General features: G+C 37.1%; 1 protein-coding gene across 1 annotated transcript in view; it reads left to right on the forward strand.

Moving 5' to 3' along the window:
- Nucleotides 1-20031, forward strand: part of LY75 (lymphocyte antigen 75) — a gene marked incomplete at its 3' end in the record, with an annotated part of 90757 nt that extends 70726 nt beyond the window's left edge. The window contains 10 exon segments of the mRNA NM_001001158.1: nucleotides 1125-1290; nucleotides 2726-2893; nucleotides 4108-4224; nucleotides 6010-6204; nucleotides 8485-8711; nucleotides 10228-10396; nucleotides 12572-12721; nucleotides 15460-15582; nucleotides 16817-16984; nucleotides 19202-20031. Coding sequence (NP_001001158.1) covers nucleotides 1125-1290; nucleotides 2726-2893; nucleotides 4108-4224; nucleotides 6010-6204; nucleotides 8485-8711; nucleotides 10228-10396; nucleotides 12572-12721; nucleotides 15460-15582; nucleotides 16817-16984; nucleotides 19202-19380 — 1662 coding nt within the window.
- Nucleotides 20032-23617: the final 3586 nt, after the last annotated feature.

The raw sequence follows: 23617 nt of genomic DNA on the forward strand, positions 1-23617 counted from the left end.
CCATGTAGCTCTTATTGTGTGCCAGCTAGCCACTGATTTATGTGTCTTACACGTTACCCCATTGATTCTAACCCATGAGATTAAGTGTCACATCCATTTAATAGAAGAGGGGATGGAAATGTGGCAAGGTGAGGCAATGGCACCCCACTCCAGTACTTTTGCCTAGAAAATCCCATGGACAGAGGAGCCTGGTAGGCTGCAGTCCATGGGGTCGCTAGAGTCTGACACGACTGAGCAACTTCACTTTCACTTTTCACTTTCATGCATTGGAGAAGGAAATTGGCAACCCACTCCAGTGTTCTTGCCTGGAGAATCCTGGGTACGTGGGAGCCTGGTGGGCTGCCGTCTCTGGGGTCGCACAGAGTTGGACACGACTGAAGCGACTTAGCAGCAGCAGCAGCAATATCACAATCAAAAGCTGACAAATGACTGAACCAGAATTCAAAACTAGTATGCTTAGCTCCAAACCCATGTTCTTTCCACTACTACATATTATCTCTAAGTTAATCAGCACTCACAGTGGTCCTCACTCCATTTTAACTCTCTGATTTCCAACAACCAATGGTTCTAATTATGTGTGAGGCAGCAAAGTATAATGGTTTAGACCATGGACTCCAGGGTCTAATGGCCTGGATTTGAATCCCAGCTCACTATGGTTTTACACTCTGTGTGATGGTACATGACTTCAGTTTCCTCAACTATAAAATGGATATATGATAGTACCTGGGTGCCTTATATGGTTGTTGTAAGAATTATATAATATTTGCAAAGTACTTAAAACCATGCCTGATTGTAGTAAGTGCTTTGTAAATATGTGCTAAATATAAGGTAAAATTAAAAGTCACGCTCAGTCGTGTCCAACTCTTTGTGACCCTGTGGACTGTAGCCCATTAGGTTCCTCTGTCTATGGAATTCTCCAGGCAAGAATACTGGAGTGGGTAGCCATTCCCTTCTCCAGGGGATATTCCCTACCCAGGGATCAAACCCAGGAGTCCTGCATTGCAGGAGGATTCTTTACTGTCTAAGCCACCAGGGAAGCCCTTAGATCGACCACAAGGGTCAAAATCAAACCATAGGGACAAGATGAAGGATTGTCACTTAAAATATATTTCTCCACCTTCCAGGATGAACTCAATTTTGGTTGGTCAGATGGGAAACATCTTCAATTTAGTCGCTGGGCTGAAAATAACGAACAACTTGAAGACTGTGTAGTATTAGACACTGATGGATTCTGGAAAACATCTGATTGCGATAATAATCAACCAGGCGCTATTTGCTATTATTCAGGAAGTATGCTAATTTCAAGTATTTTAATTCTTTAATTGTTATCAGTCTTATGAGTAGTGGAATTTGGGGGAAATGGATTTGAAATCTTGTTTTAAAATTATAAAGCAATTATAAACTTGTCCTTTTTACAACAAAATTTATTGTGAAAATTTGTAATCAAGAATCATTAAATGTTAAATATTTTGTCATTAACTTGTTATTTTAGATATATTTTATCTTTATTTCCGTCAACAGATGATAGTAATTGACCTTTGAGTTTAAAGTCCTTGTTAGCCTCATTTTGTGTACCTTTTTGTTTATGTTCTTATGGAAAACTTACATCTGTGGGCATTCTTTTGCAATTCTTTTCAATACTTCACATTTGTTTTATGAGTCACTGCTAAGATTTATTTGGTTGCGAGTAACAGTAATGAGCTCACTTCAGAGAAACTTAGATCTTCAGAAACGGGGATGGGGACAGAGCTGCACCTTCGAGGAAAACGGGTCCGTAAGCCAGAGGTCTTCCACCTCTCTGTTCTGTTTCTGTCTGTGGATCTGCACTCTTATCTTTATATACTTCCTGCTTCTCTGCACATGGTGAAACATGGCAGCTCTGCAGCTTTCGATTTTAGCCAGAACTGGAGGTGAATTGACTGAACTGAATCCCACTTTTCATATCTGTAGAGAGAATCTGATAGACTCAGCTGAGTCAGATATGCAGTCTCTAGCCCAGTCAGAGGAAAGTGGTTTTACAACTTTTAGGGGCCCACACTTGTGGGTTTGTGGTTAGAAAAAAAGACTAATTCACAAAGGGAGTTGCCGTGAGCTGGGAGAAATACTGTACTGAATGGTCTCTACCACATATTGAATCAGTTTGATTGGCTTTGAGTAGAGCATATCCTTATTTGCATCTTTTTTAATGTATAGCCTTTTCATAAAATGAAAAAAAAAAGCTGAATTTAGATTTTCTAGGTGTCAGATTTTAAATTATTTCTATTTGCTTTGGTTAGAGCAATAACTTGTTTAGAACATCACATATTTCATAAATATTTCTTTAAAATTAGAGAAGATGTCATTAACCAGAAAACTGAAGGTGAATTCCCAAAGTTATATTTAGGTACTTATTATTATGTTTGTATTGTTTCTCTGAAGTGGCCCCTTGTATTTGAAGTCTGGCAATGCAGGAACACAGAAACTGCATTTAACCTAATAACACTTCATTATCCATATTATTCTACTCATTCCACATCAGGGGAAAGAAAATTGTATTAAATAATTTCTTTCCTACAGAAAGCCAGTTAAGAGGTCACATTTTATTCAAGCATAAACAGAACAAGCATCGCCAAGTTATTATTTCTTGGCTTCCTGAATATTTCCTACAAATCAAGTCTAATTACTATGAACATGATTTAATATTTATATATGTAATTAGAATTCTTACCATTAATTCTTTTTCTAGATGAGACTAAGAAAGAGGTCAAACCAGTTGCCAGTTTTCAGTGTCCATCTCCTGTTCTAAGCACTCCATGGATACCATTTCAGAACTCTTGCTACAATTTCTTGATAACAGAAAATAGATACAGAGTGCCAACACAAGATGAGGTTCATTCTAAGTGCAAGACACTGAGTAAGTGTGCTATATAGCCATTGTATGTTGCATCACGCTCTTAAAACTAACCAAACTCGCCTGAGTGTATTATAAATATTTCTAATTAGCAGTAGTAACTAGAACTCAAAAATACCCATCTCCTCATTTCTTCATTGTCAATGACAAAGTATTAAAATTTGTGTTTAGTGAGAATGGTAACAGTATAGGAGTTCCTCCATTTTTAACCTGTCCATTCGAGAACTAGTGTGTCTTTCCGTGTATAAACAAAGTGGATTCTACTTACAAGGGAAAAGAAATGACACTGAGACTAGAGAATGGGATGTTAAATCAACTTAGGCTGTGGGCAAAGAGAAAATAGGTCAGTCTGAGTGGTTGAAAGCTTAGACAAGTTGTAAAGAAGCACCTCTGCTTAAAAGAAATACATATTTCATACTTTTAGCTCTCAAGGTTATCCAGATATTTCGTATGAGATCGACTGAGGATTTATGACTTTTTAACAGTGGACCCATCAACTTTGTAGAAAATTCGTATGGAAGATATCAGACCATTATTCCCCAAAGTGTGCTCTGTGGAACACTACTTTTAAGAGGTGTTCTATTAAAAAAAAAAAAAAAGATTCTTAGTAAAAGAACAAGGATGAGAAATTTCACACATCTTTGTTTCCTGTTAAAACATTATCAAATATACATTAGCATGTACTTTGAGAAATACTGGCATGAATGAAGTAGTTTAACTTTGGTTAACCAATGTTTGTAAAGCTCTTTTCAATGTAACTCTTTTCTGAGGAACCCCTGAGGAACACACTTTGGGAAATATTAAACTTTTAAAACCTTCCTATAAAACAGTGATCTCTAAGAAAAAGGAAGATTTTTTACTTTTAGCCCATTCAAGAGGTTTTATTTGTTACAATCTTTGACATTGTATCATGAATATATATGGATTTATACCAACTCAAAATAAGCCTTGTGAGGAAAAGCAAATCAGTGTTTCAAATTCTCTACTCAACTTCTAGTTTTCCACTATTCTATGAGACCAAATTTAAGATCAAAATGTTTGAAAACTTCTCAACCTATTCATTGTAGTAACAAGATGGTTTTCATTTATATCTCTTACTTACTTTCTACTGTTGTTTGTTTTGAAGTGTATTAAGCTGGGAAGTAAAAATTGCTAAATTATCAAACAAAGTGTTCTAAATAATTATTTAAATTATTGGCTATTTTTTTATTTAACAGATCCAAAATCACATATTCTGAGTATTCGAGATGAAAAAGAGAACAACTTTGTTCTTGAGCAGCTTCTACATTACAATTACATGGCTTCATGGGTCATATTAGGTATAACTTATGAAAGTAAGTTGTAAATCTACTGGTTTTTTTTCTATATTCATAGTTTATTATGAACTACTTGTTTATCACACTGTGATTATATCAACATACAAAATTATAATTATGAACTTAGCATAACTTACACAGATACCAAGACAGGTTTTGTGTCTCTGCCCTGCCACTAAAATACCTTTCCCACCAAGCTTGGAGTTTAATGGTGGAAAATTATTTCCTTTTTCCACTCTCCCTCCTAGCAGTACAAGACTAACTAAAAATGACTGCACTCCCACATAAATGTCTAATACTTACTTTATATTTCTAGGTGTATGACCTGAGTGAGAATAGAAATACACTTCTAACGTTGCATTTTTGGGTTTATATCATTGGCTTGGGGTATACATTAGAAAAAGGAGACACATAGTCTGTCAATGGACTAGAATATTTGAGATTGTAAGTGCTACAAACCCAAGATATAATTGCTATGAAACTTTTTAAAAAACACAGACTCTAGTAATAAAAGTAAGACCAATTTAGAAAGATACTCATTAAGAGGTATCCTAAAAATCATAAAGTTTTGAAATTAGAAAAAAATCACTCTTTGGGCACAAAGCCTCAAAAACATACATTTACCCAAAGAGGGGGCTGAATGAGAGGCACAGGACAGTGATAGCTAGAGGTAGGGTAGACAAGCTAAATTACTCAAATCTGGCCATTTTAAAAATAGTCTGCTCTTTGCTATCTAACCTGTCTCTTTCTAAAAATTACTGAAGATTTTCTTGCAGATGAGTTAACAAAAATTAAGCTATCAAGCAATGACTAAGGCTTGGGTTGCCAGCTGAAGATAAGTTCATCATGATAGTATTTAGTTGCCCATCTTTTTTCTAATGATGCTTGAATACTCAGATTTGAGGATGGGAAAAAATGGAGAGGAACTAGGTAGAAACTTCCCAGTGAAGAAAAGTGAAAGTGTTAGTCGTCAGTCCAACTATTTGCGACCCCATGGCCTGTCGTCCTCCAGGCTCCTGTGTCCATGGGACTCTCCACACAAGAATTCTAGCTTTACCTGAAAGTGACTGAGGAAACAGTGATCCTGTGTGGAGCAGCAGAAACTAGACCCAGGATATAGTTAAGAGATTTCAATTGTACCCTCTGCTGTGCTTTCTTAGTTATATCATCAGAAACAACTGAGGACTTCCCTGGTGGTCCAGGGATTAAGAATCTACCTGCCAATAGAGGAGACATGGGTTTGATCCCTGGTCCAGGAAGATCCCACATGCCGTGGAGCATCTAGGCCCGTGTGCCAGAGCTACTGAGCCCATGCGCCTAGAGCCAGAGAAGCCACTGCAGTGAGCAGCCCATGCATAGCAATTAGAGAGTAGCCCCCATTCACCTCACTGCAACCGAAAAAATCAGTTGACATAAATTGTGCATAGTTTAAGTCCAGTTTTCTACCACTAGTTTTATAACATGTTAATTTTTTAAATAGTTATGTTAATTTTCATCACAATTAAACATATATGTAGAAAAAATGAATATTGGATGAAGTAACAACAAAATGTTAAATTATTTCAGGATGATAGAATTGTAAGTAAATTTTAGTTTTCATATTTATAATTTGTACTTTCTATGTTGAAAATAAGCATTGTTTACTGTTAAAATTGGAAGCTATTTTAGAGAAACACATAAGTATACAACCTTTAGAATGTTGGGGAAAAAGAAAATTACTTGAGTTTGAGATATTAACCTCGTAACTGTAATTCAAGTCTTAATTTAATCTTTAAGCATAGAAAAAAAATGTTTCTTTTCTAGATAATTCTCTTAGGTGGTCTGATAAGACCACGCTGTCATATACACACTGGAGATCAGGAAGACCAGCTATAAAAGATGGCAAGTTTATTGCTGGCTTGAGTACTGATGGCTTCTGGGATATTCAAACCTTTAATGTTGTTGGAGACTTACTATACTTTCACCAGCACAGCATTCTGGCTTGTAAAATTGAAATGGGTAAGTATGCTAAGGCAGAGTTTCTACTCCAGCGAAAGAGAATGCAAAGCCATTAGCTCCATTAGTGGGCATTATGCAATTGAACTTTTTGAGTAGCTCCCCTGTATTCAGTATCATGAGAAGCACTACGGAGGTTTTAGAGGAAGGAACACACACTCCCTGTTGTCATGGTCTTGATCTCAAGGATTAAAATGAATGCAGTTGGGAAAACAGCGTTAAATGTTTATTATTGTTTTATGTAGGTTAGTCTTAGGTTATTTAGTATGTACAGGCTTAAATTTGTTGAGAAATCAAAAGACACCAGTGAAAACAGATATAATGAAAATTAAGAATGCATTGAGGAGAGGAGGAAAAACTTGTTTGGGCCTTGAAAGATGGATAAAATTTCTATGCATAAGAAAGTGTATGTAGGTAGTTTTGACAGTCTAGGCTAAAAATGAATGTTTCTCAAGTTTGCCTAATTCCTTAAATAAGTCTATTTTTTAATGTATATCGGGTTTAAATTTTTTACAGCTTAAAAACTGTTATTATGGCCATTCTGCTCTAAGCCCTCTGCTAGGAGCCCATCACAGTCACATCTGGGCCCACCTTTTCCCTTCATACTCCTGGAGAATAACTTTCGGATATACCACTTCTATCAACAATCTCCAGGAATTCCCTACTATCAGTTATTTTGAGTTCCTGTAAGCCTTTGAGACTTTTTAGAAACCAGTGTCTCTTCTAAATTTCTAGGCTTCCTCCCAGTCTCCATTTTTCCCACCGTTTTTGGTTCGAAGAAGATCTTTTCCTGCCAGGCTGATCTCTTAATTGTCCATGTACAGTGTATACCCTTTCTTACTTGTACCTTTAATTATGGGTTTTTTTCCTGCCATGATGTCTTCTACCTTCTTTCTTTTTTTTTTTTTAAATAAAACTTTCATTTTAGAATAGTTTTAGATTTATAGAAAAGTTGCAAAGATAGTACCGAGAGTTCCCATATACACCATAACCTGTTCCCCTGTTGTTGACATCTGTCTTAAGTATGGGACATTTGTTACAACAAATAAACCAATATTGGTAGATTATTATTACCTAAAGTCTATATATTGTTCAGACTTCCTTAGTTTTTACTTCATGTTATTTTTGTGTTCAGGAGTCCATCCAGTATACTACATTACACTTGGTCATCATGTTCAGTTAGGTTCTTCTTGGCTATGATAGTTTTTCAGATTTTTGCTTTTCTTGACAATTTTGAGAAGCACTGGTCATGTGATTTGTAGACTGTCCCTCAGTTTGGGTTGGCTGATCTTTTTCTCATGGTTAAACTGGAGTTATGGGTTTGGGGTTTAGGGAAAAAGCCAAAGAGGTAAAATGTCATTCTCATCACGTCCTATGAAGGATATATGCTGTCAACGTAACTTATTACTTGTCACTGTGGATTTTGACCTTGATCACCGGGGTCAAGGTAATGTTTGTTAGCTTCCTTCACTACAGAGTTGCTCTTCTTCCCACCTCCCATAGCGTACTCTTTGTAAGGAAGTTACCATACTCAGTCCTCACTGAGGGAATGGAGAGTTATTTTCTACCTTCCTGCAGTGGGGAGTATCTATATAAATAACTTGGAGTTCTACATAGGAGAGTTGTCTATTCTCTTCCATCTAAAAATTTATTTAGGCATTTATTCATATCAGTTTGGGCTCATGGTTATTTTTTTATACTTTGGGCTATAATAGACTATATTATTTTAATATTTTCCTTGATTTTTTCCAGATTTGGCTGCTGGAGCTCTTTAACATGGCTTCTGTTTCCCTTTGAAATACCCACATAATTGTGGTCTTGTTATTACCGTAGTTGATTGATTGTTTTTAGTTGGCTTTCTTGTTACCATATTTCTTTTTAGAACTAATTTCAGCTAACCAAAGTCTGGAGACCTAGTTTATTAAAAAGGTTTTCTGACTCCTAATCCAGATGAATCTTTCCTTTCCTAGTCAGTCACAAGTGTTCTAGTGGTTCATTGTTTTGCCCTCACTTCAGGTGCTAGTGTTTTCTGTGCCCAACTAATAGGTGAGCTCCTTAAATGAAAGACATTGTTTGTGCCTTTTTTTAATCACCCAGACAACTGTAATAGGTAAGAGCTTATTAAATAAGCTGTGGCGATAAGAAAAAGAAAGTATGCATTTGACCTTCTTATAGTCCAATTTTATTTAACTTTTGAAATGGTTGTATGTCCAATATTACCCAAATTATGTATTTTAAATAATTTAAATTTAATCACTAACACTTTTAATTTAAATATTATAGTTGACTACAAGGAAGAATATAATACTACTCTGCCACAGTTTATTCCATATGAAGATGGTATTTATAATGTTATTCAAAAAAAGGTAACATGGTATGGAGCATTAAATGCATGTTCTCAAAGTGGAGGTCATTTGGCAAGTGTTCATGACCAAAATGGCCAGCTTTTTCTGGAAGATATCGTAAAGCGTGACGGATTTCCACTATGGGTTGGGCTCTCAAGTCATGATGTAAGTCTTGTTTTGTTTTCCAGAAACTTTTCAAGTATATTCGAGGGTCGGAAATTTGAGCATAAAATATTAACTCAAAGTATAACATCAGATTAAGTCCTGGGATTGCATTCGCATACCATAGTGCTTTCTATCTTTTCACAATGTAGAACAGATAGAAAATTGTGTTTGTAGAGTACACCAGGGCAACTGGCCAGGACCGCAGCTGCCCTAGACACTGCCACGCCATCCTAAGGACTCAGTAGATTAGTATCTCATCAACACCACTGTAACCTATTTGGGATAGACTAGTTGGAGAGCTGGTAAAAAGGGAATGGCTTAGGATCAGAAAAATCTGATTTCCAATATGAGTGGCAGGTCTTCTATCTACATATTGGGTGACCACAAGCAAGTTATTATACCTTTGCAAGCTTATTTCCTTATCTGTCAAATGGGGGTGATGATATGTTCCTTAATAGAGGATTATTAGCACAAAATTTGTATTGGGATGAGAATGGATACATGTATACGTATGGCTGAGTCCCTTTATTGTTCACCTGAAACTGTCACAACATTGTTAATTGACTCTGCTGCTGCTAAGTCGCTTCAGTCGTGTCAGACCCTGTGCGACCCCATAGATGGCAGCCCACCAGGCTCTGCCGTCCCTGGGATTCTCCAGGCAAGAACACTGGAGTGGCTTGCCATTTCCTTCTCCAGTTAATTGACTATACCCCAATACAAAATAAAAGTTAAAAAAAATTATATAAAGTGCCAAGTAAAACTCTTAACTACATCTAAAATATAGATGTATATTTTCTCCCCACTTCCCCCTAGAAATTGACACTATTTGAAAGTAATCTGCTGGTAAACATGCCTTTTGTGCCACTATTTGAATCCTATTAAGTAGTATACATATATAAATGTACTGATAATGATATCTAGTATACAAAAAAACAGTCTGTTGAGATTAGAATGGAGGCCTAATCTAAATAAAGTGGGAAAAGTAAAAGGATGGCAAATTATGATTAAAGAATGAAGGACAAATCAAAAGTAATCTTCCTATATGAATTTCTTGGGAACTATTTTTCTCTTCCAGCCTCTTGCTGCTTGATAACTTCTGTAATATGAAAAAAATCAAGCCAAGGACACAAACCACAAAGCTATAAAACATAAAAAACAATATTTAGAGTAATATGAAGATTGGGATTGTAAACCTGTAATTGTGACAAATGGAAGCCATTTCCATGTCATATAATTTCTAGTGTTATATAAACTCATCCTTAAAAAATGAAATCTAGAGATAGAGTGTAGTAACACTATCTCTAAAGTCCTATTTAAATTATATGCCAGAGCAAATGTCTCAAATCACTGCATCAAAAGTAAATCCCTGGTTTTACAAATATGTTCAGGTCTGTAGTACTTATAAGCAAATAATTAACACTACATTCCTATATTTATGAAAGTATGCATGTTCATCTCAATGTTCTTTTGAAGTCATACATATGAATTCAGATTATCACTATTATTCTTAATACAGGGAAGTGAATCAAGTTTTGAATGGTCTGATGGCAGTGCCTTTGACTATATTCCATGGAAAGATAAAAAATCTGCTGGAAATTGTGTTGTCTTGGATCCAAAAGGAATTTGGAAGCATGAAAACTGCAAGTCTGTTAAGGATGGTGCTATTTGTTATAAACCTACAGAATGTAAGACTTGATTTCAAATAGCTGTATATTTACTAAAACATGACATTTGTTTTATGTACCTGATTAAATATGGAAAATAATTTTTATAGATATTAAATAAGGTTTATTCACAAATCCTAGCAAAATAATTTTGATACTTTGTGGAGAGAAACAAATATAATATGCCCATTCAAGGAATTTGTTCTCAAAGACTTTCAATTGTTCTGTTACTCAGTGAGTTTTACTCTAGAATTTGTGAATTTTAATTTCACAGTGAGATTCTCCTTTTTAAAAAAGGGTTCCACAGGATATAGATTTGAGAAAAATCTTAGGTGATTTACCATATTAATGATTCTGAAAGTTTTTATAGAAAAGAATCTCTGTAGTAAAGAAATGTTCTGTGTAACTAAACATTCTCCAAATATTTCTACTATAGAAAGTAGAATGGTGATTGCTGCAGGGAAGAAAGAATGAGGTGTTATTATTTAATTGGAGCAGAGTTTCAGTTTTGCAAGATGAAACAGTTTGCAGGTGGATGGTGGTGATGATTGCTTAATAATGTGAATGTACTTCATGCCATTGAACTGTACAGTGAAAAATAGTTAAAATGGTAAATTTTACATAATGTATATTTTATCCCCTTTCAAACAAAATGGAATCTTCTTGACAGGAATGTAACAAACTTACCACGTGGCTGGCCCTTGCAAGGAAAAAAAAAATGTGAGAGTTGGAAGCAAAACTCCCTAAAGAACAGTAAGAAAAGAAAATATATGCCGTCTAAGACAGGCCATTTGCAGCTTGGACTAGAAACAAATAGACTTTGAAGATAAGGCATTTCCATATGTTCCCAGTGGATGAAGAATTGTTTTTAAAGCCAACCCATTCATAAAAGTACACTCATCCTAGCCATGCATTGGTGGCCAGTGTTCGGCATGTCTTGAATCTAAAGAAACACTCACCATTGCCTGTGCAGTGATAGAGTAGTCAGCAGTGTATTTTTTGTCAGGGATACTATTTTCCCAGTATGATAGAATCAAACACTTGTTAGTAGCATCTTCCTCCACCACGGCCTTAACAAAGAATTGTCACAAGTCTTACAGACTCCACAGGTTAATTTTTAGATGACTTTTGGTCACCTGCAGCTAGGAAACTTACCCAGGAGTAATCAATTTTCAAACTGAAGGAAGACTTAGAGCCCAAACTAGTGGCATTAGTGAAAAGTGTGGAGGCAGAAGCCAATCAAATAACTAGATTTCAAAAAAGATTGAGCCCGAGGGGAGAAACAGGATAGAGAAGCAGAGTAAGGAATGGAAAACCATCCTGAAGTCTCTCAGTGGAGAAGAAAGGGGCAGTAGTTATTCTTCTGGAATCATAGGGATCATAAATGAAAAGAATTCTACCAAACTGCAATGAGGAACAAAAGCAGGAAAGCCTTCAATCACTGAAGGACATGCAGACCATCCATAATGCGTAGAGAACAATGGTATGGGTTGCGACTGCTGGCCATACCAGATCAGATATTGATTCAGACAATCTGTACCTGGTCAACGGGATGTTGGCAATTTACTTTCCAGTTCTCATACTCTCCAGTTGGAATTAACAATGGTGTTAAGGGGGACAGGCTTCATTACACAGGCTTCTTGTGTTATACAGAACGACTGAAAATTAAACAGTTTACATGGAAACCAGGGGAATTATTCAGAGCTGAGAAGCCACACCTACTTTTTTTTTGGCTTGAGACAGATTTTTCAGTGCTGGTCTGTTGTGCTTTGTAAGCAAGTTACCAAGTTTTCAATGTGGGTATGATTTTTTTTTTATGGCAAGGTAAAAGTAGGTCTTTGTGATCAATACAAAAAGGAATCCAAAGAAAGAAAGAATTTTAATTATTATTTCAAATTTGTTACAGGCCTACCCAGCCTTGTCTTTTCTTCTCGATTCTGTCTTTCCAGTTATTTTTACTTTAGTCTAAATTCATCTTAGAGAGTTAAGTACTTTCCTCTGTATTCTCAGTTTTTTAAAAAATGGTTTTCCAAAAAGCTAATGAGATTGTGTTCTCAGAGTGTGGGCTGTAGCCCCCTCTGATGTGTATTGAAGTTGAATGCCTCTTACCTACAGAAACCATGGCGTCAGTGAAATTTTAAAAGCCAGTCATATTTTTCTGTGCATTTTCACAGTTATGTCTAACACTTTTTACAGCTAAAGAGGTGTCCTCTTATACTTACTCATCAAGATGTCCAGGAGTAAAAGGGAACAAGTCACAGTGGGTTCAGTACAGGGACCACTGTTACACGTCCGACCAGGCATTGCACAGTTTCTCAGAAGCCAGACAGTTTTGTTCAAAGCTTGGTGAGTTAAAATGTGTTGATTTTCTTTTTCAATAATTTAGTCATTAGAATTTTTCTTAAGGAAACCTTTTAAAATAAATATTATATTTTTGAAAATCTTAGTGAAGCACTCACTAATTATAATAGCATTGCTGCTGCTGCTGCTAAGTCGCTTCAGTCGTGTCCGACTCTGTGCGACCCCATAGACGGCAGCCCACCTGGCTTCCCCATCCCTGGGATTCTCTAGGCAAGAACACTGGAGTGGGTTGCCATTTCCTTCTCCAGTGCATGAAAGTGAAAAGTAAAAGTGAAGTCGCTCAGTCGTGTCCGACTCTAGCGACCCCATGGACTGCAGCCTACCAGGCTCCTCCATCCATGGGATTTTCCAGGCAAGAGTACTGGAGTGGGGTGCCATTGCCTTCTCCGATAATAGCATTATAACCTAATTACCCAGTGGTACAGAAATGTTTAAGTATTTTATTATATATGAACTCAATGGTATATTGGAACAGCCATTAAAAAATGATCAATATAAGAATAAGTAGATGGTATATAAAAGTAAGTGGGAAGAAGTAGAATAAAAAATTGCTAAATAAACTATTATGTGAAAATACTGACAAATGAAACCATTTTAAATATAGCTAGATATGCTCAGATGAAAGGATTAAGAAGCAGATTTTTTGTAAAGTTGATTAAGCAGTAAATACAAAATTGTAGATTTTTCATTACTTAGTCATTAATAAGTAAGTTTAACCTGACCAGGGTAACAAAGTCCAAGAAGCATGGGTTGTTCATTCTGCAAAACGGACCCGGGGCCCACATCTCTGAACACTATAGGGGACCGGACTTTTAATCTTCAGATTTAACTAAAATCAAAGAGCAGCCATGATTGACTCCCTCCCATGAGAATCTTAGACAGTAGTCAAACTGTGAAATAACTTCTAGGGAGACCACCTAGAGTATTTCAAAAACCTGCATCCTTGGGTAGCAATTTAGGCAGATGACATTTATCTTATTTATTTTGCTACCTTGTAGAGACACTTTACTGATTTAAAAATCTCCTTGTTACTGCTTAACTACATGATGGAAAGTTTTCTGTGAGATTAGTATTATAAAAGGTAAAGTGCCTGCACACTGTGTGATCTATAGAGGAGAAAATGCTTTCCTTTGCCCTTCTTTTAATACTTCACACCACAAAAGACATGCGTTAGTTCAAGTATGGATAAGCTTTTTTGGATTGAAGACTATTTGATTCCATTTTGGATTAGTTTCCAAGTCCAGGTATTATTTTATTTCTATCCCTTGCCTGATGCTGGTGATAGTACTATTATCTCTGTGGGTTTAAGGCAGCCTATCAAACTTGAGGAATACTCACTCATTCAATTCCATACTGTATTTTGGACAGTATACAATGGCATGACCATGTATCAGTTTAGTTCAGTTCAGTCGATCAGTCGTGTCCAACTCTTTGTGACCCCATGAATTGCAGCACGCCAGGCCTCCCTGTCCACCATCAACTCCAGGAGTTCACCCAAACTCATGTGCATCGAGTCGGTGATGCCATCGAGCCATCTCATCCTCTGTCGTCCCCTTCTCCTCCTGCCCCCAATCCCTCCCAGCATCAGAGTCTTTTCCAATGAGTCAACTCTTTGCTTGAGGTGGCCAAAATATTGGAGTTTCAGCCTTAGCATCAGTCCTTCCCGTGAACACCCAGGACTGATCTCCTTTGGAATGGACTGGTTGGATCTCCTTGCAGTCCAAGGGACTCTCAAGAGTCTTCTCCAACACCACAATTCAAAAGCATCAATTCTTTGGCACTCAGCTTTCTTCACAGTCCAACTCTCACATCCATACATGACCACTGGAAAAACCATAGCCTTGACTAGATGGACCTTTGTTGGCAAAGTAATATCTCTGCTTTTGAATATGCTGTCTAGGTTGGTCACAACCTTACTCCTTTCCTTCCAAGGAGTAAGCATCTTTTAATTTCATGGCTGCAATCACCATCTGCAGTGATTTTGGAGCCCCAAAAAACAAAGTCTGACACTGTTTCCACTGTTTCCCCATCTATTTCCCATAAAGTGATGGGACCAGATGCCTAAGATCATGACCATGTATACTTATGTATAAAATAATATTAAAAGGAAGTCTAATGCTCTCCAACATCTCAAATCTATTTGCTTTTATTTTCATTTTAGCAGAAGCACATTTAAAGTTAACTTACTATACAGAACTGGTTGTTGAGGAGAGAGTGTTGAAAATCTACAGGGGAACACAGATTTCTACCGTCACATACCCCACTTCTTATGACTAGCTGTTCATACAGGAAGATCTCACTGGTTAAGTAGTTCCAAGGCCCAGAAATATTACCGTGTAAACATTTTGAGGAAACATAAGATATGTATATATGCAAAGTTTCAATCTAGAAATATTTCTAACATTTTTGGAAGCTATTAACACTATACTTTTGTGTATTAATGCTGTACACTCTGTGTCAAGTTTGAATATCTTCATGATCGTTAATCTTGATTGTTGTTGTTCTATCACTAAGTCGTGTCCAACTCTTTGCAACCCCATGGACTGAAGCACACCAGGCTTCCCTGTCCTTCACTGTCTCCCAGAGTTTGCTCAAATTCGTGTCCACTGAGTCAGTGATGCCATACAACTTGCTCATCCTCTGTTGTCCCCTTCTCCTCCTGCCCTCAATCTTCCCTAGTTGGCATAAAGCTAATGGACTTAGGGTTTGTTTTCCTTCAACAGCCCATTCTGCAACTGTCGTTACCATAAAGGATGAAGATGAGAATAAATTTGTGAGCAGACTAATGAGGGAAAATAATAACATTACCATGAGAGTTTGGCTGGGATTATCTCAACTTTCTGCTGGTAAATATCTGTGTGTAGAGTGTACAAAGAGAGTTCTAACTTGTCCTGAATGCCAGGTCAGCCTCACTAAAGAATGTCAAGTGGTGGCTAACTCAAACACTTCTTGGTGATGAATAAGCTAGGTCTGCTGGTTTAGAGGCTTATACATTCCTAATGAATAAACGAATGAGTTATTAGTAATGATAAAACACTAATGAAATAGAAAATCAGGTTAAATCAACTGGAATTGTTTTAGAGGCGTAAGATACTTGGGTCAACAGGATTTTTTCTTTTCCTCTGGCGGTGTCTGTGTCCCACCAGGAGCCCATTGCTACTGTCCACAGCATTCCAGTGTCTAGCACTTGGTAGTGATAGCTTTTAGCTATTATTCAGAAAGTTCTCTTCTGGTTGTTTCCTTCCCTCTTGAAACATTTTTACTTTTTTTTTGGTAACCATAGAGTGAAAGTAAGTCTTAACGGTGATTTTTTTATTATATTACCTAAGAAAATTGCAGAGATTTGGTTCAAAAAGATTTGTGGAAGAATTTTTCAATAAGGAATAATAGATTGTTTCCATGCACTTAGAATTGATAAAGAATGAATTAAGAGTACACATTTGATAGAATAATAGAAAGTTGGCTTCACATTTTATACAGATTTGAATTCTAAATAATTGAAATAAATGTGAATTCCAAAATATTAAGTATGTGTCCAAAAGTGAATGAATTCTAAGTTGGCCATCTAAGGGAAGTATAAGTTGTGTTTATACTCTCACCACAAGGTGGTGCTCCATCAGCTGGGAACCAGAAGTGGAATCATGGTGGGGAGGACTTCTTGGACCCTGCATGACTCTTCCTCTCCCACCAGCACACTGTGAATGATTTTTAATGCGGGGAAGTCATGGGTGGGAAGCAAGGGACAACGGACACAGATCTTTAGAAATCTGCCCATCACACAGTAAATGTGCTTCATTTATAGCACCTATACTCTGTGTAGTGCTGTCTAATAGAACTTTCTACAAAGATGAAATTTTTTCTATGTCTGTGCTATCCAATGTAGTGGTCACTAACCATATGCGGCTGTTGAACACTTGAAATATGTCACGTGCAACTGATGGGCTGATTTTAATATTTTCACTTTCAATAAATTTCATTTTAAAAATAGTGGCACAGCACAGTTCTAAATAAATAAATTGTATGAACCATGGGCTTTTTACCTTAGTAATTTAGTTACAGTAAACAAACTTCTTCCTTTAGATCATTCTTGGAATTGGTTAGATGGATCAAAAGTGACATTTGTCAAATGGGCAAATAAAATTAAGAGTGGCAGTGGACAATGTAGCATTTTGTTAGCTTCAAATGAAACTTGGACGAAAGTTGAATGTTCACGTGGCTACGGAAGAGTTGTCTGCAAAGTTCCCTTGGGTAAGTATGTAACCTGTCCTTAAGGAACCTTTCTGAAGAATGGGTCAGGCAACAAATGTACGATTCAATTGTGTGCAAAGTTTTGTACTTTGTCCCAGAGTACTTAGTCCTTAGAGTATATCCAAACAAACCTGATTAAGTCATAAAGATTCTTTCCCTCAGAAAAATAAATTACAAATGACAGTAAATGCACAAGATGTCTAGGATTCCCAGAGGAAAGTACTGAACTGTCCAAACTTTGTATGCTGCTGCTGCTGCTAAGTCGCTTCAGTCGTGTCCGACTCTGTGCGACCCCATAGACAGCAGTCCACCAGGCTCCCCCATCCCTGGGATTCTCCAGGCAAGAACACTGGAGTGGGTTGCCATTTCCTTCTCCAATGCAGGAAAGTGAAAAGTGAAAGTGAAGTCGCTCAGTCGTGTCCGACCCTCAGCAACCCCATGGACTGCAGCCCACCAGGCTCCTCTGTCCATGGGATTTTCCAGGCAAGAGTACTGGAGTGGGATGCCATTGCCTTCTCCAAACTTTGTATAATTCTTTCCTAAGAAAAATGGGAGCTGCCAGAGTTTCAGGGAGGTCATTTCTTGAAAAATGTTAAAATGTATTTTATTCTATAGTTCAGAGATTAAAAGCTCTAAGGTCTAATTCTGCAGTTATTTCATTTCCTTTCTCCCCATTCCCATAAAATTCATAATAAGCAACAGTGCAAAACTGTATTTAGTTACAACGTCCTAAGTATCTATAGGAAATTGTACTTTGAACTTCTGTTTCATCATAATTGATACATAAATTAACCACAAAAATCTTATCTTAACAAGCTCTAAAATTTTCATGTTAACATTTTTAAAGATTAGCATAAAATGTCCATTTTGGTGCACAAATGTTAACTTAACTTTAACTTTAACTTTAGGTAATCAGTATCTACATATTTATGCATTGATTCAGTAAATATTTAGAGTATCTGTTTTATGTGCTGGGGTGCACCCATGAGCAAGACAGGTAAGATTCCTTTTCTCACAGAGCTTACAATCTATTGAAGACAGATAAGGAGTAACCAAGCAGGTCCATTTTTAAAAGAGAGGAAAATATCAAATAGTTATAAACTCTATGGTGCAATGGTAAAGAATCCTGGAGAAGGAAATGGCAACCCACTGCAGTATTCTTGCCTGGAGAATTCTATGGACAGAGAAGCCTGGCGGATTGGAGTCCCTGGGGTTGTACAGAGTTAGACACAACTGAGCAGGCACGTGAGCATGCACACACATGAACTGTATTGAGACTAGGGATTTAACTGCTCTAGATCAGGGGTGATCAGGGAAGACTTCTTAGAGCGGAGATATGGAAGCTGAAATCTGAAAGGCCAGCCAAGGCCTTTGGGGTCAGCAGAAGAGTCACACCAGGCAGAAGTACCAGTTGGAGCAGAGAGCCTAAGACAGAACATCTTGATGTGGGCTTAAGGAAGAAGTGGAAAGTAGACAGATGTCAGACAGGTAGGGCTTTGGAATCCTGAGTCAAGTGTTCAGGTCCTATACTTAGTGGAATAGAGAGCGAGTAGAAGATTTGGGGTGAGGGAGAAGTAGGGTTAGAATGGTATAAACCAAGAGTTCCATTTTGGCATTTTGAGCATCCATGTGGAGATGAGCTAGAATGTCTAGTGTGAAGTTGGACATATGAGAGAGAAGGAAAGTCAGCACAGAGATGATATTAAAGCCATGGGACACAATGACTCCATCTTGACAGCATGTAGATAGGGGCCTGGAACAGTGCTTAAAATTGAATAGTGAGGGACTCAGTGAGGTCATCCTAAAGGGTTAACGTCCTTTAAAGCAAATAACACTTTATTTGGCACTAGGTAAGTCAACCACAGACATTTACCAACCTTTAGCAATTTGCTGTCAAAGTAAGGTAATATACTGGGAATGAGGGTCTCAGAAGGATGATGGGAAGGGAATGTGAGAATAATGGTACCGCTCTAATTTCTTCGGAAGAAAATTGCTCTAGGAGTGAAGAGGATTTGAATGAAAACAGATAAATTGGATCAGAAAGCACTGAAGTGTTTGATGATGAGTTTGAATTCTGTGTTGACACTGTGAGACAATCAGCACTTACTGCATCTAATTTGTACAGTGTTCACATATGTGACACAAAGCCTAGTACATAAAATCAGTGACAATTGCTGTTCTGTTCTGTCTTCCACTGTCAAACCTTTCTCGGTCTAGGCCCTGATTACAGAGGAATAGGTATCGCATTTGCTGTGCTGAGTATCTTAGCTGTAACCTGCGGACTGATCTGGCTCTTCTTCCGAAGGAACCGTTGGCACTGGTTGGGCTTCTCTTCAGTTCGGTATCAACAAGGAGGGAATGAAGATGAAATTATGCTTCCTTCTTTCCATGACTAAACTCTTCTAGAGGTTTGCTAATTTGCACTGATGGTTTAGGAAAAATGAGCCATTTAAAATTTTCCCAATGTCAGTATTTACTGTTTCAATGTTGAGGTCTTAGGTACTCTTTTTGTTTAATTATAATGCTGGTATCTACAGTTACGCACAAAATGCCATGTTTATAACTACTTAATAGCATGAAAAGATACCAAAGTTGGAACTGAAGTCCAAATTGTTCATAGGGTAATGAGTTTAATGTGCATTTTCTCTGTAAGAATGTAGTTGGTAACTAGGATATGAATGGCATTTTAACAAAATGTCTTAGGAGATAAAATTGGCATTACTGGGTCACATATGTACATTTAATTTTAAGAACATCTAAGCCAAATGCAAAATTAGTACCTCTAGATAAAAACAAAACTGTAAATAATATCAACATTGTTTTAAATTAGTCATTTGTAGCATTTGGGGGAAATTATTGAACAATGAGACATGCAAACAGCAAAATTATGCCTCTTGGCAAGATTTTCTTATACTGTTCCAAAGATATTTCATACTAAAATTATTTAAATGCAATAATTTTGTTCTGTTCATAGTTTTTCAAAGGCTTTTAAAGATTTAGTGCTTAATGTTTTTATAGGTGTGGAAATATTTTTAGATTGATTAGATATCGCACTGTGTTTTTTGTTTTATATAAAACATATGTTTTCTTTTTAAAGGGAATCAGCTAAGGATGAGATTTTTTTGAAAATTTCACAGTTTATATATTTAATATAGTATGGCAACTTCTGACCAAGAAATTTTTATTCTTTGTTGCCTTTTTACATAAGAGATAGGAGGTCTGTGAAAATTGTGTATATTTGTAAAAATGAATTTTACAATGAAACTCTATATCTTGTGATTACTACTAAAATATTTAAAATTGTGAATGGTTTAGGAAACACGGTTTTATGGTTATTGTTTTGAATTTTACCACCTAGAATATAGTCTTAATAATAGCTTCTACTGGATATTGTGAATGTTTTATTCAGTGTTTAACTTATATTAACATATGTACTTTATTTTTGTAGAAAATCCACAGATTTATTTTAAAATTTAGTGTTTATATTATGATAATGTTGTAAATAACTTTCTAAGACATTTTAGTGGTCTAACACGCTGTAGTATGGTTGTCCTGAACTATTTTATACTGAATTTGTTAAATTCTCTTACTCTGTTATCTGTGCAGTTTTAGTTGTTAAGACTTTCTTCAATGAACTGAACAAATTTGATGCAACAAGTACAGGTATATATAGTTGTGATGCCATAATAAAATCATTTTCTTTTTTTTTTTTTAAGTAAAACTATTGTTGATCTTACGTAAAAGTATTTGTTTTCCGTTTTGAAAAATAAGTCTCTAGATTGGGTTTTATTATGTTACGCATATAGCGTGACAAGAAAAAAGTGTCCAGCTATTGTAAAGCAAGGCATCAAGATCTTGTGTGCACTTTTAAAAGAATAAATATAATCATTTGTACATCTCTGAGTGTTTGATTTTAGGCTCCTTTTTGGATTCCTCTGACTCAGCGTTTCTTCTGACTTACTGGGTCAGCAGGGGTCCCACCTATAATACACTTGCTTCTCACTATGTTTGCCTCCCTCAGGAGATCCTGCGCACCGCCTCCCACCCCACGGCATTCATCAACCACTTCTAAGTCAGTAATTCAAATATCTAGTTTCAGGTTCATATTTCTAACTCCCACTGAACAATCTCTATGAAAGTCCTTCTTACCGTGACCAGAGCTGCCCATATTGTGTTCCCTTTCTCAGAAGAACTGAAGACAGCCTTTTCCAATCTTCCTAACTAATCCAACCCTCACATGTGGTCTGACAAAATTGATCTTTCAAAACAAGGCACCTAAAAAAACAGATGATCAGGTATAGAGGACAAGTTTAGAAGTGACCAGTAAATACCCGCTGACAGTATTCTCCCTTCCCCAGTCCTCCCTGCAGCTGTTTGCTGTAGTGTTGGAAACCCCAGTCTCGACTCGCTGCTGAGTTGATGCTAGGGAAAGCCAGGGTTTCTTTCTCTTTGGTTCATTTAATCCTAAAAGCCTCTTGGAGAAACAAAGACCTGATTACTCACTAACTCACCTAAAAAGACAAATTTTAACTATTAAGTTCAACAACTTTTTACCTAAAAAAACAAATTTCAACTATATCTCAAAGACTTTATTATTTTTAATTGGAGGATAATTGCTTTACAATGTTCTGTTTGTTTCTGCCATACAACAGTGTGAATCAGCCATAAGTATACATATGCCCCCTCCGTCTTGAACCTCCCTACCACTCCCCACTTCATCCCACCCCTCTAGATTGTCAAAGACATTTTTAAAAAAACTAGACCTCATGATCTGTATAGTTCAGTTCAGGTGCTCAGTCGTGTCCGACTCTTTGCGACGCCATGAATCGAAGCACGCCAGGCCTCCCTGTCCATCACCAACTCTCGGAGTTCACTCAGACTCATGTCCATTGAGTTGGTGATGCCATCCAACCATCTCATCCTCTGTTGTCCCCTTCTCCTCCTGCCCCCAATCCCTCCCAGCATTAGGGTCTTTTCCAATGAGTCAACTCTTCATATGAGGTGGCCAAAGTATTGGAGTTTCAGCTTTAGCATCAGTCCTTCCAATGAACACCTAGGACTGATCTCCTTTGGAATGGACTGGTTGGATCTCCTTGCAGTCCAAGGGACTCTCAAGAGTCTTCTCCAACACCACAGTTCAAAAGCATCAATTCTTCGGTGCTCAGCTTTCTTCACAGTCCAACTCTCACATCCATACATGACTACTGGAAAAACTATCATAGCCTTGACTAGATGGACCTTTGTTGGCAAAGTAATGTCTCTGCTTTTGAATATGCTATCTAGGTTGGTCATAACTTTCCTTCCAAGGAGTAAGCGTCTTTTAATTTCATGGCTGCAGTCACCATCTGCAGTGATTTTGGAGCCCCCAAAAATAGTCTGACACTGTTTCCACTGTTTCCCCATCTATTTCCCATGAAGTGATGGGTCTGGATGCCATGATCTTAGTTTTCTGAATGTTGAGCTTTAAGCCAACTTTTTCACTCTCCTCTTTCACTTGCATCAAGAGGCTTTTTAGTTCCTCTTCACTTTCTGCCATAAGGGTGTTGTTATCTGCATATCTGAGGTTATTGATATTTTTCCCTGCAGTCTTGATTCCAGCTTGTGCTTCTTCCAGCCCAGCGTTTCTCATGATGTCCTCTGCATATAAGTTAAATAAGCAGGGTGACTTATTAAATAACTTAATAAATAAATAAACTTATTAAATAATAAATAAATAAACTTTATTTATTAAGTTAAATAAACATATGCAGCCTTAACGTACTGCTTTTCCTATTTGGAACCAGTCTGTTGTTCCATGTCCAGTTCTAACTGTTGCCTCCTGACCTGCATATAGGTTTCTCAAGAGGCAGGTCAGGTGGTCTGGTATTCCCATCTCTTTCACCTAGAGCCAGACATCCTGGAATGTGAAGTCAAGTGGGCCTTAGAAAGCATCACTACGAACAAAGACAGTGGAGGTGATGGAATTCCAGTTGAGCTATTCCAAATCCTGAAAGATGATGATGTGAAAGTGCTGCATTCAATATGCCAGCAAATTTGGAAAACTCAGCAGTGGCCACAGAACTGGAAAAGGTCAGGTTTCATTCCAATCCCAAAGGCAATGCCAAAGAATGCTCAAACTACCACACAATTGCACTCATCTCACACGCTAGTAAAGTAATGCTCAAAATTCTCCAAGCCAGGCTTCAGCAATATGTGAACCATGAACTTCCTGATGTTCAAGCTGGTTTTAGAAAAGGCAGAGGAACCAGAGAGATCAAATTGCCAACATCTGCTGGATCATGGAAAAAGCAAGAGAGTTCCAGAAAAACATCTATTTCTGCTTTATTGACTATGCCAAAGCCTTTGACTATGTGGATCACAATAAACTGTGGAAAATTCTGAAAGAGATGGGAATGATCTGTATAGTAAACTCTAATTTCCTTTATATTCTAAATTAAAACGTTCTCACACTATTATATCTCAACAAATTTAGTACACATCTATTTCTCCTTTTGCCCAAGCTAACTTAATCAGTTCTGCCCAAGCAGAATCTGAGAGTCTTTTTTTCCATTCTCCCAAACAATTCTTCTTCTTATATTCTCTTTGTATTAATATGAAGACAGCATACCCCTTGTTTCCCAGGATAGAAACTCA

This window comes from Bos taurus, chromosome 2 (assembly GCF_002263795.3).
Source record: "Bos taurus isolate L1 Dominette 01449 registration number 42190680 breed Hereford chromosome 2, ARS-UCD2.0, whole genome shotgun sequence".
Classification (NCBI taxonomy): Eukaryota; Metazoa; Chordata; class Mammalia; order Artiodactyla; family Bovidae; genus Bos; species Bos taurus.